The following is a 25,052-nucleotide window of genomic DNA, read 5'->3' on the forward strand; positions in this document are numbered from 1 at the left end:
TCTAGATAAGGGATCCCTTATATGTAATATAATTCTGTGACAAAGATTCAACACAGCAGGATTGGTGACAGGGAGTTTTCTACCGGCAGAAATATACCCAGGGAACAACTCATATTTTAGGAGGTGCAACACATTTACTTAATTTGCTAATCTACTTTTTGTATTTCGGCACGTGGCACATAAATGCACCCATCAGTAAATACATGTTTACAGGAACCTGCTTGTACCTTTTCCTGGATGGACCTCAAATGCTTACTTTAGGAACTTAGGGAGCACTACAACATCCAATGGGTTACCGATTAGCAGTGCTATTGGGTCACCAAGCTGCACAATACAACCGTATAAAGACATTCTGACCTGTTTTGTTCCAGTGCATTTTGTTGTATGAGTTACTGGAATATTTGCTCATCCTAAAAAAGACTTCCAAAAATAAGTATGTAAAGGCCTACATAGCTTACATCTAGACCTGTCTAAATATGGGTATGCAGTTGGCTACTATATTAAGAATATTAAGAATATATGAAATTCTTGGTCATGCTAGGTACAGAAAATGATCTGTCTTGTTTATGTTGGCATAGAATATTGTTACCGAATGTAAGTACCGTTTCAAAACAACCATAATAAATGTCGGCTTGGTTTGCACTGAGTAGAAATTAGCATGTCCCACTTAAAGCTGTTTTTTTCCTGTTCTTTCAGTTTAAACATTATGTCAGCAAATTGAGATTCAAAAGCTCAGTCTATAAGAAAAAACGACAGGAGCTGGCAGAACTTAGTGCTGAGAATGGCGTCTTGCAGAGGACAGAGGAGATCTTGAAACAACGACATGAGAATATACAGCAACAGCTGGTAATGACAAACTCTGTGCCTTAAATAATCATCTGTTTACTCTCAAGGAATGGAGTGCAGATGTGTCTCTCTGGGGAAGCTACTGAATTTCTGTACATGAAAGCAGATCCATAAAAAAGGAAAAATGAAATGTCAGGCTTTATTATATATATATATATATATATATATACATATATATAATTAAAATGCTGAAGAACTTTCACTTACTAGTAATGGTAGTTAGTCTTTGGGATTACATATTATGTTCATTACATTAAGTCAGTGAGGAAAATACAGATGGAGTTTTCATGTTACTTCTTTCTATGGCAGCAAGGCACCACTTGGCTTTATTGTAGCCATGAAATTGTGTTATTTTAGAGAGATGGGATTAATAGTGAAATGGGCTCTTTGCAGTGTGATAAAAAGCCAAAGTGTTTTACATAGAAATTGGTTGTGCAGTAGCTTTTGGAGCGGATAAGACAAAGTACGGCACTCAAAAGTTGAAAAGAAGCCAAACACCTCTTAGAATACCGCACTGTACTACATGAAATTCCCAATCATATTAAGTGCTGTAAAACAACCTGCAATTTTATGCCCCTCTACACTATGTATTTAGGTTATTTTTCGGTTATTTGGTGCATAGTTTACAGCTGTTACCAAATTATTTTTCTATATCCTGATCCTCAAAATATAAAAATAAAATAAAGTGAGGTTAACAAAGCACTTCAGTTGGGTGACTTTAGAAAAGCATGCACAGGGTTCCAACTACAGGTATAGGACCAATTATCCAGAATGCTCAGGACCTGGGGTTTCCTGGATAAGGGGTCTTTCTGTAATTTGGATCTCCATACTGTAAGTCTATTAAAAAAGAATTTAAACATTAAATAACCCCAGTAGAAGTGTTCTGCCTCCAGTAAGGATTAATATCTTAGTTGGAATCAAGTAGAAGGTACTATTTCATTATTACAGAGAAAAAGGAAATGGGAGATGGCCTTCTCTTAATTCAGAACTGTCTGGATAACAGGTTTTCAGATAACTGATCCCATATCAGACTCCCAGAGGAACTCCCACTTTTAATTCTGCAGTGCAATATATATTTGAATACCTGCAATGTAACTCTTGGCTATAAGACAGAGCAGCAGTAGCTGCCAACCAGTCTGAGCTGCAGGCAAATATGAATAGTAACTGTGCTAGGTTTAGAAATCCCATAAATGGAACATCCTTTAATATTTCTTGAGATTAGAAACTTTGAAAAGGGCTGTGGCTATTTTCTTGAGACTGCAGTTTTTTTATTTTTGTATAGAAAAAGATGGTTTATTATTAAAGGAACAGTAACACCAAAAAATGAAAGTGTATAAAAGTAATTACAATATAATGTACTGTTGCCCTGTATTGCTACAACTGGTGTGTTTGCCTTAGAAAGACTACTATAGTTTATATAAGTAAGCTGGTGTAGCCATGGGGGCAGCCATTCAAAGGGGAAAAGGCACAGGTTACTTAGCAAATAACAGATAAACCCCCATTATATGGGGCTTATCTACTAGTTATCTGCTATGTAACCTGTGCCTTTTCTCCTTTTTTCCAGCTTAAATGGCTGCCCCCATGGCTAAACAGCAGCTTATATATACAGTAGCTTTTCTGTAGCAAAAACACAATTTTTTTGCAGAGCAACAGCACATTATATTTTAATTACTTTAAAACACTTTAATTTTTTGATGTTACTGTTCCTTTAAGGTGACAATTCTTAATGATGTTGCTCCAAATGAAGTTTGCAAGACAGTCAGAAGTGATGAGCGGATTTGTCCCTCGTCGCTGAATAATTCGCAAATATTTCAAAAGATTCGCAAAATGGTGAAAAATTTGTGAAATGGCAAAAATGTTGTGCGGGTCATTCTTAGATGGCAAAAAAAAATCTCGCAAATCCACACCTGGCCATCACTATTAGTCAGAAGTTATTGCTTGGTAAAGCCAAACAAAATAAGCAGAAATTCTACAGTTTAATAACTTACAGCTTTTGTGTTTACCATTTTAAATTAGTTTTACTACCCAAATCTAGCAAACCTTTAACACCAAACTACACTGTTAGATTGAATACTATGATCTGTCCTTCCATCCATTTCATCTCTTTGGAAATTAGGGATTTGTTTCATTTCTCTTTTAGGTGGAAAAAAATCAAATTCAATGTAATTTACTTAACAAAAACTGGATTTCTGAATGTATTTTGTTTCTTGCAGCAAGCAATTGAACAGAAAAAAGGTATTCTTGGGTACAGTGACACGCAGGAGGAATTGGAGAGGGTGTCAGCGTTGAAGAGTGAAGTGGATGAAATGAAAGGAAGGACTCTGGATGACATTTCTGATATGGTGATTTTGCAATACATGAATATATGTGTTATATTTCCTACTTACACATGTGTTTTATGGCTAATAACTGCACCATAGAATCGAATGTTATGCTTCATACACACAAAGAGATAACATTACAGGAAACTAACATGTTTTTAGAAACGTGGCATCTCTGTATTTACCAGTTGTGTTAAAGGGGTGGTTCACTTTCAGGTTAACTTTTAGTATGTTATAGAATGGCCTATTCTTAGAGACTTTCCAATTGGTTTTCATTTATTAGTTTTTGAATTATTTGCCTTCCTCTTCTCATTCTTTCCAGCTTTCAAATAGGGGTCACTGATCCCAGCAGCTAAAACTCTTTTCCTCTGTGAGGCTACAATTTTATTGTTGTTGTTACTCTTTATTACTTACTTTTTTTATTTAGGCCCTCCTTTATTGATATTCTTGTCTCTCTTTCAAATGATTGCCTGGTTGCTAGTTTAAATTGGACCCTAGCAACCAAAAAGCCTGCTGAAGTTCCAAACTGGAGAGCTGCTGAACAAAAATCTAAATAATTAAATTACTGCAAATAGTAAAAAATGAAAATCATTTGCAAATTGTCTCAGAATATCTCTGTCTACAAAGTTAATTTAAAGCTCAACAACCCCTTCATTATTATTATTATTCCATTTCCAAGCATTTCAGGCTGCAACTAGCCCCCTGCTGGACTATACACCTCACTTGGTCATTGTAAAGAAAATATAGTAATATAATGGTAACGTGGCATGTGACTTGAGCTGATGGTCTGAAAACCAAAACTGCAAGCAGCCTCAGTAAATCTTTTATAGATGCTAGGCGAATATAAAGCAATAGGTAAATGATTAGACTTTCTGCAGTTAATATAAAATTGGACATATACAATGGTATAATACAAAAATTACAATTTACAACTGAGAACCCTTCAGCTATATAGTCAGCAGACGAAGACACAGTAAAAATGATCTGACTACAGCAAGACAAGCATAGATCGAGGAGACCTTGTTTCAGTAATAACTGCTTTAAGTTTCCTATTTATTTGTTTTCTGACAGGTAAAGAAATTGAATTCCAGGATAGCAGAGAAAAAGTCAGGACTGGCTCCAGTTATTAAAGAGTTGAGACCATTACGTCAGAGATGCCAGGTCTGTGAAAAGACTGTAAATACCCTCTAATAAGTATATAGTTACATGTTTGTTCTCAGAATGTATACAGGTATGGGATCCATTATCCAGAAAGTTCCGAATTACGGAAAGACCATCTCCCATAGACTGCATTATAAGCAAACAATTCTAATTTTATAATTACATAGTAAGTTAGGTTGACGTACGTCCATCACGTTCAACCATAATGCCTATATATAACCTGTCTAACTTCTAGTTTTTATATGATCCCCTTATATATTTATACATAGTTATCATGTCACCGCTTAAGCGCCTTTTCTCCAGTGTAAACAGACCCAACTTGGCCAGTCTTTCTTCATAACTGAGACTTTCCATACCCTTTACCAACTTAGTTGCCCTTCTCTGGACCCTCAATAACTCAATCATGTCCCGTTTTAGCACTGGAGACCAGAACTGAACAGCATACCGTATATACTCGAGTACAAGCCGATTTTTTCAGCACTAAAAATGTGCTCAAAAAGTAACCCTCGGCTTATACTCGAGTATACCTCCCTCCACTTATGTCCGTCCTGCCGATCTTGATCTGAAGATATAAGGCGCTCGCACCCAACCCCCCCGCCCCCGTGGCTGGAGGTGAGTGCATGCGCGTGCGACACAGACATACGTCCGTCCACGGGGGGGGTAAAAGTACCCTGCAGCCTGCTAGTCCTGCCGACTCTATTCATCTGAAGATGTGACATGTAACGCTTTCGCTGGCCGTCCTGCCGACTCTATTCATCTGAAGATGTGACATGTAACGTGCTCGCTGGCAGACAGGCAGCATAGACCAGGCAGTACCTACAATGTCTGAGGTGTGAACAGGTGAACAATGTGGTTGATTACAGCCTGAGTCTGAGGTGTGAACACTGCAGGGGGTAAACAATGCAGAAACTAAAAGGTGTGAATAGTACAGGGGATTACATTTTTAAACAATACAGGTGGATTACAGCCTGAATCTGAGGTGAGAACCATGCAGGGAGCCAGTTAATCTCAGTACTGATACCATTTAAAGCTTACTCAAAGGTAAGCCATCAAAGCAGCCAGACAGGTGGGGGGCCACACAGAGGAGGGACGCCAGTTGGACAGCCCTGCTCTACACGATTCTGATGTAGGGGAGATGCTTTTGCACAGCCGCAGTGTAGTAGCCGCAGAAATGTGATTGCAGCCATTTTATTTTCAGTTTTTTTTTTATTAAATTGAATTTGATGGCTGTGGCCTTGAGTGAAAGTAGACAAGATGTAGTAAAACCTTCTTTTTTATTTTTGGACTTTTACTATTATAGGTGACAGTTTTTTCTCATGTGAAAACAGTTCAGAAGTCCAGATTTTTTTTTTTACTTGGCTCTACTGGGGCCATATTTTATACTTTCAACAATTCTGCTGTAAAAAAAATTCTTGTAAATAAAACTATATTAAAAAATGCTTACGCAAATAGGACAAATAGGGTATTTGATTTGAAAACAATCTCACAGGTGGGGAAAAAGCACTAAAAAATCTTGAACTATTTTAAAAAAAAATTATTATTGCGAGAAAAGTTTGACCCGTGTTAAAAATACCATTTGTAGTCAAAATCAAGCAAAAACAAAACAAAGCATGAAAACCATGAATAAATGAATCATTTATGTTCAGTGACGTATGGCTAAGGATCTGATAGGTCGAGTCTCATTGGTTGAGTACTTTTGAATCTTCCTCTTTTAGAATCATATACTTGGAGTTGGAGCAGTCTATTTTGAGCAAAAATATGTTATACAAATATGCTATAGGCTTGTTTATTACAAAATCAGTTAAATGCTTTAATCAAATGGGGATTAATATTTTGTAAAAATCACTGCCTGTACACAGGTCAAAACCTCCTCTCAGAGCAAAATTTTCAGTCTAGGTTAAAGGAGTAAAGCTGCAGAATGCAAAAATTTGTATTTCTTTTAACCAGCCTTCTGTTTGAAACAAACCTCTGCTTGTTTTTCATTAGGAACTGACTCAAGAACACGATGACAAGAAAGCTCAATATGACAGCTGTGCTGCCGGCCTAGAGAGTAACCGATCAAAATCAGAGCAGGTATAAACTAGGCAAAATGAATCATTTTTCACTGGGGCAAATTCTTAGCATTCAAGTTAGCCTTATCATTTTCAAAAATTCTGAAGTGATAGTACAGCCTCTTATTTTGTGATGAATAGGAAAATATACTTTACTGGTAGACATTATCCTTCATTTATTTTCTTTATGTGAACTGTAAAGCAAAAGACAATGCTCTGTGTTAATTCATATAAGCAAGAGCTAACACATTGCAAAAACATTAATTTAATGCTAGGAATCAAGAGAGAGGGAGCAAGATGTCCTTTTGCCAAGTTGCTTACAGTCAACCCAGTGAATGGAAAGATAGATAATGGGTGCAATAGATTACAATACTGGGGGGAATTAATCAACATGTTCAAACTGTTTTCTGCTTAACAGACATGGAATGCATTAGGATGTAAAAGGAGTTTGTTCATGCTTAGGAAAAATAAAGGTCAGCCAATAGAGGGATGGTATGGCCAAGATAGATAGGATGAATATATATACACAAGGGTTTTAGTAGCCATAGGGTTAAGGGGGATCTGTTTGTATATGAAGTAGATAAGAATAGAAAAAGATGAGGAACATGAATTAGAGTAGCTCTGTTTAGTCTGTAGGGATGAGAATTTCAGATGTAATCCATTTTCATCAATCATCTACAGTGTCTTGAGAAGAATTTGGTTTATCAGTTTAGATGCTGAATATATTGATGCTGGCATTGACTGAGTTGTTATTATTTAGGTGCACTGTGGTAGTTTTTTGTTTTCGATTTTACGAGAATGCTTTTATAACAGAACATACGTTATAAAGTCAGATAAATCAGAAGGGCGACTTTTAATCTTGGGAAGTAGAACAGTAGTTATTCTTTCATCCCTGCAGTATTCACTTACATTTAAACTGGTCAATATTCACCCAGGGGTGCTAGCAAAGTGCATTTTCACTTTGTAAATAGCTTTTGAAGATTGAATTTGAGAAATGGAAAAACTGATTAATTACTATTTTGATACTCACAGTAAACATTAAAGTAGACTTGGGTATTTTTAAATTTAACATGTTTACCTTTCTACAATAGTGAAACATCATATATTTGATACAAATTTCAAGTTTTTTTCCCCTCCATAATAAAGGAAGTTCGAGGACTTAGGGAAGAGTGCAGCCAATTAGAGAGTCAGTATCATCTCATCAACTTGATGAAGAAGGTAAGGCTTGTGTGGCTCTCTTTGTCTTAACTTGAGACCTTTTATTTATTATATGCTCTCATATTCTTTCCCTTTCCTCCTTAGAGTGTTGAAGTACAGATACAACGAGCAGCAGATGAAATGAAAGCTTATGTTTCTCCTGACCCACAGGATCGCAGAAAAGCTATCAGGTACCCAGGGTTAGATTCCAGTCTAGGCTTATCCTCCACCAATATTTGCTAAGTAGAGAGACTGCCAAGACCAAAGCATTGGTTTCACAGACTTAATGCTTGTGGCATTTAAGGAGAGAGACTGCCCAGAGGCATAAGACCACCATTAATAGGGTTGGAAGTGGAAGAGCTACAAACAAATACAAGTTTGGCCGTTCTTCCTGCCAAATAACCTCAAGCTAAGTAAAATAGACAAGTACAATGGAAGCACGACTGATCTGGCCAAATTAGCTACAAGCATACAAAAGGGAGGGGGTTGATCAATGCACCTTCCCGGCCCCCTGTTTCATAAGTATTTGAGAATCTATGCAAGTGCTTGTATTTTCAAAAACAGTTATTATCATAAAATTGTCAAGCCGCCATACCACGTCAAGGTAAAACCCCATGTGGTTATCTTAACTATTTACCTCTGGTCATGTAAATGATGTATAGTCTCTGGAAAGCATTGCGAAATATGTTGGCGCTACATGAATAAAGGATAATAATGTGGGCACTGGCACCCTAGGGTTATTTGCATTCATTTTTCATTTATCATGTTTAGTTTTTTTTATTTAGTTTGGAATTTCTACAGCTATCTGATTGCTAGGGTCTAATTAAACCTAGCAACCAGTCAGTGGCTTGAATAAGAGACTGGAGGATGAAAAGAAAGATAAGTTATTAAAAGTAACAATAGAATTGTAGCCTTACAGAGCAATAGATTTTTTGGCTGCCAGGGACAGTGATCTCCATTTGAAAACTAGAAAAGACAGAAGGGGAGGGGGGGAGGGGAAAAAATCTAAAACTTATAAATACACAATGGTAACATTTTTAAGAATAGGACATTCTATAACACCAAAAGTTAACTTTTATAAATAAAAACAATCTGTTTCATATATCTATTGTTTGGCAAAAAATAAGTGACATGAGAACATTTTGTTTCAAAGTTGATATAATCTCTTCAGTGACTTCACATTTTCCATGATAAAAAGGCATCTCTCATGTTGGTACTGACAAAATGTGAACTGTGTATTTTGTTATCTAAATTTAGTACATTTTAGAATCTATGAAGCATTCTTTCCGAGGTCAGAATTATAAATAGTAGTAAAAGAAATCTAAATAACACCATAGCGCATTGTCCTAGCCTGTCCTAGCTTTGTGCTCTCTTATCTAATTTTCGATTCTGGTATCTAAAGGCAAGTAATCAGCGAGCTGTGTATATGCATTTGTCAAGTAACACCTCTGTGCTGCTCCAAACTTCCATACAGGGTTAATTGTTTGAGCTACTGAAACAGCAGTATCATACTCTCTGGCACTAAACCTTCCACTAAAATTACTCTCAGTCTCACTCTCAGGGTTGTAACTATAGAGGAAGCAGAATCCTGCGCATATGGGGGTGCAGGAGGTATAAGGGACCCAGTGGGGACTGGCTGACCAGCACTTTAATGTATATCTTAATTAAACTATCTTGTTCCCAAAGTTTATGGTGAGGTGCCTTAATTTATTTTGCTGTGGGGTCCAGTGTTCTGACTTTTTGTTTTCTCATCAGTGAGGTGTTGTCACTCTTACTAGTGCTTAAAGGGGATTTTCATCAAATCTTTTTCTATAATGAAGGAAAATGTAATTCTACACAACTTTCCAAATATATAATTACAAAAAAAGTGTGAAAAGGTAAAAGGAAAATCGGTGGCATACCTCTTTAAGGTTCCTTGTTCGGCCATAGAATAAAACAGAGGATGGGAGCCATGATCCTTCCCTCATTCCACCATTCTGCAGAACTGCAGATGTTTTCATGGTCACGTAGTCCCAATGATTAGCTTTAATATCTACAAAATCACACACTAATAGGAAGCCTGGTATAAATTTGTCATATTAGCTTGTAGTGTTATGTATGCTAACAAATGGGTGTTTCGCCTATTGTTTACCATATTAAAGGGTTTGTTCACCTTCAATGTCTAAATCTTATTAAACCACCAACAATGCTGTCAGTGTGTCAGAAAATCAATTTTCCTTAAAAAGAAAAAGGCCACTGAAAAGGCTACTTTTTATACCTGTTAAATCAGTCCTTCTCCTGCCTCTCTGATAAGTGGCCTGTTTTGAACCTGAGACACTTCCTATATGCTTACATCATTACATTCAGGCTTTGCCCTTACTTTTTTCCTACTGTACCAATTTATTGGTTGCTTGTGTACTTACCAGTTGCATAAATTAAAAGGTCATTGGATAATGACATAGGCAAACAGACTTGGCATATCACAGATATTAATGTTATGTTAGATTTGCAGCACTCTGTCACAGGCACAGGAAGCAGTGTCAGACTGACAGGAGACACAGCCAATAGGAGTTAAGTTTGCTGCCAATACTATATGTGACATCATGTAAGGAATTAAAAAAGCAGCTGCATGGTTTATAGGGGTCACTGACCCCCCCCAGCACAGGGTCTGTGTAGAAATAAAGAATCAGCAGAGGGATGATTCTGAGGTGCATATCTCTTTAGCAGCACATTTTTTTAACTATAGGGCAAAAATTGTTCTATTAATGTGAACTGTTAGATTTGTGAATGTTGCACAAAGATGAAGAACCAGTGTCGGACTGGCCCACCAGGATACAAGGAAAATTCCCAGTGGGCCCAGGAGTGAAGGGGCCCTCTTGCTCACCCAACCATCTGCTTTGTATGCCTATACCATGGCCATTACTCAATTCTATATGAGAAGAAACAGAAGAAATGGGGGAAAGGTAATAGATATTAGTATGTAAAAAGAGTGATTAAAGAAAGTGAGCAAACAGAGAAGGGAAGAGTGGGCTAAAGGTCTAAGGTTTTCTGGTGGGCCCTTGGCACCCCAGTTTGACACTGTGAACAACCCCTTTTAGGGAAATAATGTATTGCACAACTCTGAGTAACTTTACTACAGCATTCCTTTTCTGTATCTTATAGGGAACAGTATTCAAGAAATATCTTAGAGCAAGAAAATCTTGGAAAGGTAAGAAAGTTCTTGTGCATAGCCTTAGCTATATCATCACTGGAAAATTTGTAGACAAAATTAATGTTTTTTCTTGAATAATGGAAATGATTTGCTAAAAGAGGATTTAGGGGAGAAAAATTATACATTTGTTTGCCAGGTAATCTGGTGAGAACAGTAAGCTACCGTTTTCATATCCTTTGTAAAGGATGCTGGATATGTGAGTTCCCTGAATGTGGACTAAACATACTTCATTCATGGGTAACCAGTGTGTACTATTGAATACAGTATTGTGTGGACCATTGATTTTTGATCATTGACTGAAACAGGGCAGATGTGTAGAATATCAGGGACTCAGGCTGAAAAACCAGAACAGGTGTTGCAATTACTTAGTCATGACCTTTGATAAAGTGGCAAGAGTGGGAGTCAGCTGACTGACCAGAAAGTGAGGACAAGCTGGTTCAAATAGGAAACCCAAGGAGAGAAAAAAAACTATAAGTGAAATATCTAAATTCACTGACAGGGGTTACACTAAGGGGGATATTTACTAAGAATCAGATTTTTATTTTTTTTTTCACAATTTTTTCAAATTTTTGTTTGTTTTTGCACTAAAATTCAAATTTTGGTCATTGAAAAAACACATTTTTCATGATTCATTAAACGTATAAACCACAAAAAACATTAATACAAAACTACTCTATCTTAAAACTGTCTAGGTCATGTAGAAATCAATGGGAGCGGTAAGGATCAAATCCTGCCTTATGAGCAAAATGTGTTGTCTGTAGCCCAAAGCCACCCAACCCCGTGGGTTCAACAGATATCAGGCCAGCCCATCCTGAATAATGTTCTGTAGGGGTGGAAACTGCTTCTGCTGGGAAATGCTAATATCTAATATATCACATTGTAACTGTAAGAGTTAGTAATCAGCGTAGTTGAACTGCTACAGAGAAACAGGGAAGAGAATGAAAAATGAAATTCTTTTTCAAATATGTACATTATTAAAAATAGAAATCAATTAAAGCCAACTCATTATTTGTGGTATATTATTTGAAAACAATATGTTTTGCTGAGGTAAAATGTTCCTTTAAGCTACTGCTTTTGCAAACTTTTATCCATGCCATATTTATTATAGTAGGGTGATGGGAGTTGTACCTTATCAGCAGCTGGAGAAACAGGAACATTTCCTGGGTTAGAACATGTGCTTATGCCAGAGAACAATACATGTAATGGCTTTTAACCCTTTTACTGCCAGCCATTTTGGTAAAAGCGGAACTTGTATTGCCAGACAGTTTTTGAACATTTTGCACTGTTTCACTTTAGGGGCCTTTCCTCGGGGGGACTTTTAGTTTACCCAGGAAAACAATATATCGTTTTTTTCAGAACAACCTAAGCTTTCAAAATATGGTAGAATTTTTGTGTAATTCCAATTCTGTAACAAGATATAGGTTTCTAAATGTCTAAAAATGCAAAAAAAAATCAAATTTTCCATAATATAATCACACATACTAGAAACAAAAATTATTTTATGCACGAATATACAACTGATTTGGAAAGTCCCATGTCTCCTGAACGTGCCAATACCAAATATATATAGTTTTATGGAGATTTCTCACTTGTATAGGTCAAAAACTCCCAGCAGTACACTACCAAATTTCCAAAGCACTGCTCCAGAAAGCTGCATACTTTGGATTTCAAGGTCAAAAATTCCACTAACAGACTGTCTGTCTACTCCAAACTATCAAGTTGCAATGCTTTCCTAAAGTTATTGGTTTTTATCAAAATTTGTGATTTTTTAAAAAAATCGCTTCAAAGCTTCCAGTCTATAGTATCTTATCTCCTACAGGTCATAAAGTAACCAAATAAAACACCCTAAATATGAATTCCTGGGGTCCACTGAACAGTTTGATGCCCAATATGTATAGGTTTACCTAAGTATGTGGCATGTAGGGGCCCCAATGTGAACATACCCCCATATATACTGTCATTTCTGTCATTTCAGCTCCTGCAAAATCAACACATTTACATCATTATATGTGGGATAAAGCTACAAAAAAGTACGCTCACCCCAGAAAGTCATATATTTTTGGAAAGTAAACATTCCCCCGAATCTAAAATGGGTACCCATGTCTTTCTACTCCAAAGTACCAAGCCACACAGCTTTTCTAAAGTTAGCAATTTTGATGACATTTCCAAAAATCCCCTCAAAGCTTCCACTTTGCAGCATCTTATCTCCCACATAGCATTAGGTACCAAGATAAAACACCCTAAATTTGAACGCCAGGGGTCCACTGAACAGTTTGATGCCCAATATGTATAGGTTTACCTAAGTATGTGGCATGTAGGGGCCCCAATGTGAACATACCCCCATATATACTGTCATTTCTGTCATTTCAGCTCCTGCAAAATCAACACATTTACATCATTATATGTGGGATAATGCTACAAAAAAGTACGCTCACCCCAGAAAGTCATATATTTTTGGAAAGTAAACATTCCCCCGAATCTAAAATGGGTACCCATGTCTTTCTACTCCAAAGTACCAAGCCACACAGCTTTTCTAAAGTTAGCAATTTTGATGACATTTCCAAAAATCCCCTCAAAGCTTCCACTTTGCAGCATCTTATCTCCCACATAGCATTAGGTACCAAGATAAAACACCCTAAATTTGAACGCCAGGGGTCCACTGAACAGTTTGATGCCCAATATGTATAGGTTTACCTAAGTATGTGGCATGTAGGGGCCCCAATGTGAACATACCCCCATATATACTGTCATTTCTGTCATTTCAGCTCCTGCAAAATCAACACATTTACATCATTATATGTGGGATAAAGCTACAAAAAAGTACGCTCACCCCAGAAAGTCATATATTTTTGGAAAGTAAACATTCCCCCGAATCTAAAATGGGTACCCATGTCTTTCTACTCCAAAGTACCAAGCCACACAGCTTTTCTAAAGTTAGCAATTTTGATGACATTTCCAAAAATCCCCTCAAAGCTTCCACTTTGCAGCATCTTATCTCCCACATAGCATTAGGTACCAAGATAAAACACCCTAAATTTGAACGCCAGGGGTCCACTGAACAGTTTGATGCCCAATATGTATAGGTTTACCTAAGTATGTGGCATGTAGGGGCCCCAATGTGAACATACCCCCATATATACTGTCATTTCTGTCATTTCAGCTCCTGCAAAATCAACACATTTACATCATTATATGTGGGATAATGCTACAAAAAAGTACGCTCACCCCAGAAAGTCATATATTTTTGGAAAGTAAACATTCCCCCGAATCTAAAATAGGTACCCATGTCTTTCTACTCCAAAGTACCAAGCCACACAGCTTTTCTAAAGTTAGCAATTTTGATGACATTTCCAAAAATCCCCTCAAAGCTTCCACTTTGCAGCATCTTATCTCCCACATAGCATTAGGTACCAAGATAAAACACCCTAAATTTGAACACCAGGGGTCCACTGAACAGTTTGATGCCCAATATGTATAGGTTTACCTAAGTATGTGGCATGTAGGGGCCCCAATGTGAACATACCCCCATATATACTGTCATTTCTGTCATTTCAGCTCCTGCAAAATCAACACATTTACATCATTATATGTGGGATAAAGCTACAAAAAAGTACGCTCACCCCTGAAAGTCATATATTTTTGGAAAGTACACATTCCCCCGAATCTAAAATGGGTACCCATGTCTTTCTACTCCAAAGTACCAAGCCACACAGCTTTTCTAAAGTTAGCAATTTTGATGACATTTCCAAAAATCCCCTCAAAGCTTCCACTTTGCAGCATCTTATCTCCCACATAGCATTAGGTACCAAGATAAAACACCCTAAATTTGAACGCCAGGGGTCCACTGAACAGTTTGATGCCCAATATGTATAGGTTTACCTAAGTATGTGGCATGTAGGGGCCCCAATGGGAACATACCCCCATATATACTGTAATTTCTGTCATTTCAGCTCCTGCAAAATCAACACATTTACATCATTATATGTGGGATAAAGCTACAAAAAAGTACGCTCACCCCTGAAAGTCATATATTTTTGGAAAGTACACATTCCCCCGAATCTAAAATGGGTACCCATGTCTTTCTACTCCAAAGTACCAAGCCACACAGCTTTTCTAAAGTTAGCAATTTTGATGACATTTCCAAAAATCCCCTCAAAGCTTCCAATTTGCAGCATCTTATCTCCCACATAGCATTAGGTACCAAGATAAAACACCCTAAATTTGAACGCCAGGGGTCCACTGAACAGTTTGATGCCCAATATGTATAGGTTTACCTAAGTAAAGAGTCCTTTCTACACCAAAGTACCAATCTGCAGAGCTTTCCTAAAGTTATTGGTTTTTATGACATTTCAGAAAATCGCCTAAAAATGTTGCAATTTGCCGCATTTATCTCACACAATTTCTTGCGTACAAAGGCAAATCACCCCAAATAGGAACACCTATGGTCTACTGAACAGTTTGATGCCCAATATGCATAGATATACCAAAGTCTGCGGTATGTACTGAACCCTAAATGAAAATAGCGCATAAAGATTTCTCGCCTGCCAACTCAGCTTTTGCACACAGAGCCCCCTGTCAGTGTATTATGTGCCAAAACTTTCCCTAACTATACAGTGACCCCCACAAAACCATATATTTTTGGAAAGTACACATTCTGACAAAACCAACAAGGGTAAAGAGTCCTTTCTACACCAAAGTACCAATCTGCAGAGCTTTCCTAAAGTTATTGGTTTTTATGACATTTCAGAAAATCGCTTAAAAAAATGTTGCAATTTGCCGCATTTATCTCACACAATTTCTTGCGTACAAAGGCAAATCACCCCAAATAGGAACACCAGAGGCCTACTGAACAGTTTGATGCCCAATATGCATAGATATACCTAAGTCTGCGGTATTTACTGAACCCAAAATGAAAATAGCGCATAAGGATTTCTCGCCTGCCAGCTCAGCTTTTGCACACAGAGCCCCCTGTCAGTGTATTATGTGCCAAAACTTTCCCTAACTATACAGTGACCCCCACAAAACGATATATTTTTGGAAAGTACACATTCTGACAAATCCAACAAGGGTAAAGAGTCCTTTCTACACCAAAGTACCAATCTGCAGAGCTTTCCTAAAGTTATTGGTTTTTATGACATTTCAGAAAATCGCCTAAAAATGTTGCAATTTGCCGCATTTATCTCACACAATTTCTTGCGTACAAAGGCAAGTCACCCCAAAAAGGAACACCTAAGGCCTACTGAACAGTTTGATGCCCAATATGCATAGATATACCAAAGTCTGCGGTATGTACTGAACCCAAAATGAAAATAGCGCATAAGGATTTCTCGCCTGCCAGCTCAGCTTTTGCACACAGAGCTTCCTGGAGAGTCCTGCGACCCGATCGATCGCAGGACCCTCATGACAGCCCCCCTGGCACATTGCCCAGGGGGGCTGTCATTGTTAGAAGCTCTCTGCAGCGGCGGCATGTGCTTAAATGCCAACGACGTATGGGACACGTCGTTGGCGTTTAAGCCCTTTTACTGCCAGCACGTATGAGATACGTGCTTGGCAGTAAAAGAGTTAAAGGCTGTAGACCATAACATTAGATGGCAATACAAGTATGAAATCTGGTATGAGGAAATCCATTCAAGAAAGTTCCAAATTACAGGAAGGTCATCCCCTATAGACTACATTATAAGCAAATAATTCAAATTTGTAAAAATGATTTTTTTTAAAGGAGACATATACCATAATTTTTCAGTTTATCTTAAATTGCAGCTAACACTCTAAAATTGAATAAAATAAAGTGTATTTTATACCTACTGTTGAAGAAGGCTGTGTAATCCCTGCACATATGCTAAAGCCCCTCCCTTTCACAGGGCTTTCGGCTGGAAAATAGTCTGTCTGTAGTTTGGGCCGCCGGCCCTGGCTTCTTTCCTATACAGACGCTGCAGCCAATGAGAGAGGAGTGGGCGTGAGACGTGGGCGGCGCCTTTGATGACGTCATTTCCCCGCCCACGTCAGTCACGCTGGGGTCCTTCTCAGTGCTGCTCCCGGCTGGCCCTGCTCTCCTGACTAGCAGCTCAGTTGAAGGAAGATTCGCTGCTTCTGTGACATGCTGGAATGTAAGGCACCTTGATTCTCTTTCTTAAAAAAAAAATTATTTACCAAATCAAAAAAAACGTTATTTACAATGAAGGAGTCAGATCTGTTTATTCATTAGACTGTACCTAATGATAAATGATGTGTGTTATTTGCTTGTAACTCCCTGCATCCATGTTAGGTTCCAATTATATATAGTTACAACTCCCTGCACCCAATCCTACAGTGTCCCTGCCCATCAGTATTACGTTCTGCAATAGCTATGAGGTTTTTTTTTTACATGCAACTCCCTGCAACTTGTACTTTGACACCTAAACTGGCCGTTTTTTGGTATTTTCTCCTGCAACAACTCCCTGCAACTTGTACTTTGATACCTAAACTGGCCGTTTTTTGGTATTTTCTCCTGCAACAACTCCCTGCAACTTGTACTTTGACACCTAAACTGGCCGTTTTTTGGTATTTTCTCCTGCAACAACTCCCTGCAACTTGTACTTTGATACCTAAACTGGCCGTTTTTTGGTATTTTCTCCTGCAACAACTCCCTGCAACTTGTACTTTGACACCTAAACTGGCCGTTTTTTGGTATTTTCTCCTGCAACAACTCCCTGCAACTTGTACTTTGATACCTAAACTGGCCGTTTTTTGGTATTTTCCCCTGCAACAACTCCCTGCAACTTGTACTTTGACACCTAAACTGGCCGTTTTTTGGTATTTTCCCCTGCAACAACTCCCTGCAACTTGTACTTTGATACCTAAACTGGGTTTTTTTTTGGTATTTTCCCCTGCAACAACTCCCTGCAACTTGTACTTTGACACCTAAACTGGCCGTTTTTTGGTATTTTCTCCTGCAACAACTCCCTGCAACTTGTACTTTGACACCTAAACTGGCCGTTTTTTGGTATTTTCTCCTGCAACAACTCCCTGCAACTTGTACTTTGATACCTAAACTGGCCGTTTTTTGGTATTTTCCCCTGCAACAACTCCCTGCAACTTGTACTTTGACACCTAAACTGGCCGTTTTTTGGTATTTTCCCCTGCAACAACTCCCTGCAACTTGTACTTTGACACCTAAACTGGCCGTTTTTTGGTATTTTCTCCTGCAACAACTCCCTGCAACTTGTACTTTGATACCTAAACTGGCCGTTTTTTGGTATTTTCCCCTGCAACAACTCCCTGCAACTTGTACTTTGACACCTAAACTGGGTTTTTTTTTTTGTATTTTCCCCTGCAACAACTCCCTGCAACTTGTACTTTGACACCTAAACTGGCTGTTTTTTGGTATTTTCCCCTGCAACAACTCCCTGCAACTTCTACTTTGATACCTAAACTGGCCGTTTTTTGGTATTTTCCCCTGCAACAACTCCCTGCAACTTGTACTTTGACACCTAAACTGGCCGTTTTTTTGTATTTTCCCCTGCAACAACTCCCTGCAACTTGTACTTTGACACCTAAACTGGCCGTTTTTTTGTATTTTCCCCTGCAACAACTCCCTGCAACTTGTACTTTGACACCTAAACTGGCCGTTTTTTGGTATTTTCCCCTGCAACAACTCCCTGCAACTTGTACTTTGATACCTAAACTGGGTTTTTTTTTGGTATTTTCCCCTGCAACAACTCCCTGCAACTTGTACTTTGACACCTAAACTGGCCGTTTTTTGGTATTTTCTCCTGCAACAACTCCCTGCAACTTGTACTTTGACACCTAAACTGGCCGTTTTTTGGTATTTTCTCCTGCAACAACTCCCTGCAACTTGTACTTTGATACCTAAACTGGCCGTTTTTTGGTATTTTCCCCTGCAACAACTCCCTGCAACTTGTACTTTGACACCTAAACTGGCCGTTTTTTGGTATTTTCCCCTGCAACAACTCCCTGCAACTTGTACTTTGACACCTAAACTGGCCGTTTTTTGGTATTTTCTCCTGCAACAACTCCCTGCAACTTGTACTTTGATACCTAAACTGGCCGTTTTTTGGTATTTTCCCCTGCAACAACTCCCTGCAACTTGTACTTTGACACCTAAACTGGGTTTTTTTTTTTGTATTTTCCCCTGCAACAACTCCCTGCAACTTGTACTTTGACACCTAAACTGGCTGTTTTTTGGTATTTTCCCCTGCAACAACTCCCTGCAACTTCTACTTTGATACCTAAACTGGCCGTTTTTTGGTATTTTCCCCTGCAACAACTCCCTGCAACTTGTACTTTGACACCTAAACTGGCCGTTTTTTTGTATTTTCCCCTGCAACAACTCCCTGCAACTTGTACTTTGACACCTAAACTGGCCGTTTTTTTGTATTTTCCCCTGCAACAACTCCCTGCAACTTGTACTTTGACACCTAAACTGGCCGTTTTTTGGTATTTTCCCCTGCAACAACTCCCTGCAACTTGTACTTTGATACCTAAACTGGCCGTTTTTTGGTATTTTCCCCTGCAACAACTCCCTGCAACTTGTACTTTGACACCTAAACTGGCCGTTTTTTGGTATTTTCCCCTGCAACAACTCCCTGCAACTTGTACTTTGACACCTAAACTGGCCGTTTTTTTTGTATTTTCCCCTGCAACAACTCCCTGCAACTTGTACTTTGACACCTAAACTGGCCGTTTTTTGGTATTTTCCCCTGCAACAACTCCCTGCAACTTGTACTTTGACACCTAAACTGGCCGTTTTTTGGTATTTTCTCCTGCAACAACTCCCTGCAACTTGTACTTTGACACCTAAACTGGCCGTTTTTTGGTATTTTCTCCTGCAACAACTCCCAGCAACTTGTACTTTGATACCTAAACTGGCCGTTTTTTGGTATTTTCCCCTGCAACAACTCCCTGCAACTTGTACTTTGACACCTAAACTGGCCGTTTTTTTGTATTTTCTCCTGCAACAACTCCCTGCAACTTGTACTTTGACACCTAAACTGGCCGTTTTTTTGGTATTTTCTCCTGCAACAACTCCCTGCAACTTGTACTTTGATACCTAAACTGGCCGTTTTTTGGTATTTTCCCCTGCAACAACTCCCTGCAACTTGTACTTTGACACCTAAACTGGCCGTTTTTTGGTATTTTCTCCTGCAACAACTCCCTGCAACTTGTACTTTGATACCTAAACTGGCCGTTTTTTGGTATTTTCCCCTGCAACAACTCCCTGCAACTTGTACTTTGACACCTAAACTGGCCGTTTTTTGGTATTTTCTCCTGCAACAACTCCCTGCAACTTGTACTTTGACACCTAAACTGGCCGTTTTTTGGTATTTTCCCCTGCAACAACTCCCTGCAACTTGTACTTTGACACCTAAACTGGCCGTTTTTTGGTATTTTCTCCTGCAACAACTCCCTGCAACTTGTACTTTGACACCTAAACTGGCCGTTTTTTGGTATTTTCCCCTGCAACAACTCCCTGCAACTTGTACTTTGACACCTAAACTGGCCGTTTTTTGGTATTTTCTCCTGCAACAACTCCCTGCAACTTGTACTTTGATACCTAAACTGGCCTTTTTTTTTGTATTTTCTCCTGCAACAACTCCCTGCAACTTGTACTTTGACACCTAAACTGGCCGTTTTTTGGTATTTTCTCCTGCAACAACTCCCTGCAACTTGTACTTTGACACCTAAACTGGCCGTTTTTTGGTATTTTCCCCTGCAACAACTCCCTGCAACTTGTACTTTGACACCTAAACTGGACGTTTTTTGGTATTTTCCCCTGCAACAACTCCCTGCAACTTGTACTTTGACACCTAAACTGGCCGTTTTTTGGTATTTTCTCCTGCAACAACTCCCTGCAACTTGTACTTTGATACCTAAACTGGCTGTTTTTTGGTATTTTCCCCTGCAACAACTCCCTGCAACTTGTACTTTGACACCTAAACTGGCCGTTTTTTGGTATTTTCCCCTGCAACAACTCCCTGCAACTTGTACTTTGATACCTAAGCTGGGGTTTTTTTGCATTTTCTCCTGCAACAACTCCCTGCAACTTGTAAAGATCAGGCAGCAGCACAGGACAGCTATGTGCAGACTGGTAACAGATACACAGGCAGGGAGGTGGGAGGGGTTTCCCTGCTACAGCAGAGTTCAGCCTGTCAGTCAGTGCTGTGACCATTTCCTGTGGGAGAATGAAGAGACACTCCCATCTCTCATTTCAGTTTAGCTTCAGAGGAGTGAAGATCTCTCTGCAGCTCTGATATAAAAACGATTTTAGCAGGTAAAATGCATTCAAATCGTTTTTTTTCTGCAAGATTACATAGATTGAAGAAAGATGAATCATATAACTGAATATGAAGGTTATATGAAATGTCTCCTTTAATGAAATTATTTGAGACAAAACAATCCTATTGGGCTTATTTAATGTTTAAATTATTTTCAAGCAGACGTAAGGTATGAAGATCTAAATTACAGAAAGACCCCTTATCTGGAAAACCAGAGCATTTTGGATAACAGATAATACCCATGACATTTTTTTGTACGTTTACATCAAGTTGTATTTTCTCACTAATTCATTTACATATAGGAGTTGAACTTGTGCCTCTCAGATGACATGAATATCTTTGCTTACTGACAGCTACTGTATGTGCAGCCCCAGAGCAATGCAATGCAATGCAGGTCACATGGACAGTGGATATTTTATTTACTATGTAAACATTCATATATGTGGCCTGACACTGCACTGGGCAAGCTATTCCTGCAGGTTTCAGGGAGCATTTTCCTGGCATTAGGAGAGACTCCTATGAACACCCTTATATACACACGTTGCTATTGAGCAGCTCCGGCTGTTTCATGCAGCACTGGCAAACCTTTGCTGTAAGACTAGCCAACTATGAGAAATGAGGACAAACCATTGCAATAATGTTTTATTTAATATATATGTATATAAAAAGTATGTTTCTGAAGGATAATTATGATTCATTTCTTTTTATGGGTGCATTTCCCAAACAGGATTGAGGAAAAGCTAAATACTTTACATAATATGTGGGAGATATTTTCTCTTTCTATTTATAGTAAGTAGGCCTTTATCATAACCCAGAGCGGCAAGAGCAGAGCAGAACTTGCTGTGCTAGTTAGATAATGTCTTTTCCCATGCCCTCTGTTGAATAAACCAACTTTCTTTTCCCAAGTTGTAAAACCATATGATTGTTCCATTATCCGCCCCCTCCCCACTGTTCTCCCATGCAGACTGTGAGAATCCAGCATTGTGCTGGGTAGGGAGGCGCTCAGTGTGCTCAGCTGAGAGCCCTACTGTGATTCGTCAGGTGTAACATGAGCTTCCTCTGCTGGGTTTCATCTGAATAATGGAAAGTTACTCTCCATGGAAATGTTATTCATACATACCATCTTTTTTAAGCACCCAATTATAAATCACACCTGTCTTTCACACATCAATCCCAGTTTTCATCTTCTTGGAAGGGCAACCTCTCGTAGTGTTATTTAAATAGGATTCTCCCTGCATGTTCCATAAAATACTAAAACATTAGCTGACTGTAGATTAGTGCCTGTAGACTGGGATAGAGAGTCCTGTGAATAAAAGCTACTAATCAGTAGATATAAAATACACAGAGGATAGTTTAGTATAACCGTGTCTATAATTGCTGTCCCAACCATGGAGCTAAGTGCACATTGATCATGTGATAATGTATATGGCCTTGGTGCCTAATGAAAGCACGTGTTACTGAGCAATCACTAGCACATACGGTTATATAGGATTCGTGGTGTGACATGCCTGTAACTTATCCTGGTATCAGAATGGCAATGACAACAACAGGTAGAAAATTCAATGCTATATTTGTGGAAATATATAAAAGTCTAAGGTTTATGTAAATACTTCTTAGTCATCAGGTTATAATTTGTCATTTCTTGCTAAATATTGGCAATTTGGGAATCATTAAAAAATAAATATTGTATGACCTCTCACTTTCCAATTGTTTTTAATTAGAGGTACAAAAGGCATATCTAAAGAAAATGTATATCATTTCACTGACCCTGTATGGCCTCTCTCAATGGTCTGATGATTCAATTACTGCTATCACTAATGGTCCAATAAGGAAAATAATAGAACTAAGTTCATGCAGGTTAGAACTTGGGCAGGGAACATCTAGGGCTAAACTCCATGGGGGATTTTGATCAGATTTTGTAGGTCAGGTCTTATCTTGTCATACAACAGTACGCAATACCATGCAACACAATGCAACATATAGGAACCTACAAAACCTGATCGCCATGGGCTGTAATGTAAAGTTGGATCAGATGAAGTCAGACGGTGTTTATCATTCACTTAATGGGGCCATAATGGGGGTCCTTGACAGGGGAGGACTTCAACGCCTGACACTGCAGTCTGCACCACATAATCAGATTTATTTATCCAGTGCAAGGTGCAGACCTCAGTCAGAGCAGAGGAAGAAGTGCTGCTTGAATAGAACACTTGTGCCCCTTGTGCTCTTGCACTTCTTCCCCCAGTCGTAGTAAATACCCCTTATGAGTTGCACGCAGGTAAGGACTTGAGTCTTGTGAGAGCCCTGTAGGTAACCTATGGCAAATACAAGGTGGAAGATTAAGAACTTGTAGGAGACATGTAGCTGAATATTAGGAACATTTAAAGGAGAAGGAAAGGCTAAGTCACTTGGGGGTGCCAAAATGTTAGGCACCCCCAAGTGACTTGAATCGCTTACCTTTTACCCTGGGCTGGTGCCCCTGTTAGGAGAAAAAAGCACCAGCCCAGGGTACTTGTAGTGAGTGCTTCCTTTTTCTTCTGCCGGCGAAATCCGTGGGCTGGCGCATGCGCAGTAGAGTGAAAAGCCGACTTTCTTGTTTAAGTTCGGCTTTTCACTCTACTTGCGCATGTGCGCGCAAGCGAATAGGAAGTAGGAAGCGCTCGCTGCTACCCCGGGCTGGTGCTGTTCTCTCCGTACAGGGGCACCAGCCCGGGGTACAAGGTAAGCGATCTAAGTCACTTGGGGGTGCCTAACATTTTGGCAACCCCAAGTGACTTAGCCTTTCCTTCTCCTTTAAGAGCCTAGTAAGCCACGGAGATTCTGGCCTTTGTACCACCCCCTGCACATATCTTTTAGTTTCAGTTTCAGTGTGTGTGCAGTTGCACTTTCTGCACTTAAAAAGCCTGCACAAGTCTTGAAGTTACCACGAGAGGATAACTTCTCGGTGCTATAATCTGAGGCAAAATTTTCAACTGCCTTATTGCAGCAGCACCCCTTCTTGTTAGGTGGACCTTAATCTGTGGGAATGGCAATGTGTGAATATTTACTAAGAGCAGTGTCGCTGAAGATAAGTAGCCGATGAGACCCCTGCAGGAAAAGATTAGAAGCTCATGAGAGCAGTGTTGGATCAATAAATACGTAGTAGAAGTTTATTACAAAGTATAAAGCTACAACGAGAATGTTTAGGATCAAACAGTATTTTAGAAAAACAGGTCATTTTTTAAAAATGAATTTATGTGATGTGTTATACCCCAACATAACACATTCTTGTACTGTTCTCTTCTAACAGGCGCTTAGGGAAAAGCAGAAATTAGTGCGAGAAAGCCATGGGCCAAATATGAAACAAGTGAAGATGTGGCGCGACTTTGAAAAATTGATGGAATGTAAGAAGTCTTGTTTTCAGAAGCAACAACAGGCATCGATTGGCCAAGTTATTCAAGGAGGTGGGGAAGACTTACTCATATTATAAAAGCACCGCCTCCTTTCATGTAGTCTTGTTTTACATATGTATGTATGTCTGTAATTTAATGTAGCCGTTCTGTGACAGAACATGTAATGGTTTTAGCCCTATGATCATTTATATTAAGCCAAGAGAAGACAGTTCAAATACAGATAATTCTTTTTCTGCTAAGAACATTAAACAAGATGTTGTTTTTCAATCAATAAATTTTAACCTGATTAAAGGTTTGGCATTTATTACTGTGGTGTTTGGGGCCTGAGGATTTCCTGACATTGGGTCTTTCTCAGAGCTTTATTTCAGTTTGGTGCTGCAAAATGGTGATGTGCGGACCACCCCGAAACCCATGGGGTTGGAGTGTGTGGGGGCGACATTGGCACAGCATTTGCAGGTCCAGCCTTACTGTGCTCCACTTCCACCTCAGGCAGCCCCTGTTTATAGGTGTGCACCTGCCCCACCCCCTTTGTGATGTCAGAAATGAGGTGGGTCACGCCGCGGGGGGTCTATAAATAGGGGTGGATTGCATCGGGTTAGGGTCAGGTGCAGGTCGATATTTTA

The 25,052-nt window shown here is 39.1% G+C and overlaps 1 protein-coding gene across 2 annotated transcripts in view; it reads left to right on the plus strand.

Annotated features, from left to right (window-relative positions):
• ift81 (intraflagellar transport 81) overlaps positions 1-24,720 on the plus strand; it is a 54,077-nt gene extending 29,357 nt beyond the window's left edge. For both annotated transcript variants that reach the window (XM_004910512.4, XM_031892673.1), the window contains exons 12-19: positions 697-846; positions 3,060-3,188; positions 4,239-4,328; positions 6,315-6,401; positions 7,526-7,597; positions 7,682-7,767; positions 10,718-10,763; positions 24,327-24,720. In XM_004910512.4, the coding sequence (XP_004910569.1) occupies positions 697-846; positions 3,060-3,188; positions 4,239-4,328; positions 6,315-6,401; positions 7,526-7,597; positions 7,682-7,767; positions 10,718-10,763; positions 24,327-24,506 (840 nt within the window). In that variant the 3' untranslated portion in view covers positions 24,507-24,720. The remainder of the gene's footprint in view (positions 1-696; positions 847-3,059; positions 3,189-4,238; positions 4,329-6,314; positions 6,402-7,525; positions 7,598-7,681; positions 7,768-10,717; positions 10,764-24,326) is intronic.
• The last annotated feature ends 332 nt before the right edge of the window (positions 24,721-25,052 follow it).

Source organism: Xenopus tropicalis, chromosome 1, assembly GCF_000004195.4.
Source record: "Xenopus tropicalis strain Nigerian chromosome 1, UCB_Xtro_10.0, whole genome shotgun sequence".
In the NCBI taxonomy this organism is placed as follows: domain Eukaryota; kingdom Metazoa; phylum Chordata; class Amphibia; order Anura; family Pipidae; genus Xenopus; species Xenopus tropicalis.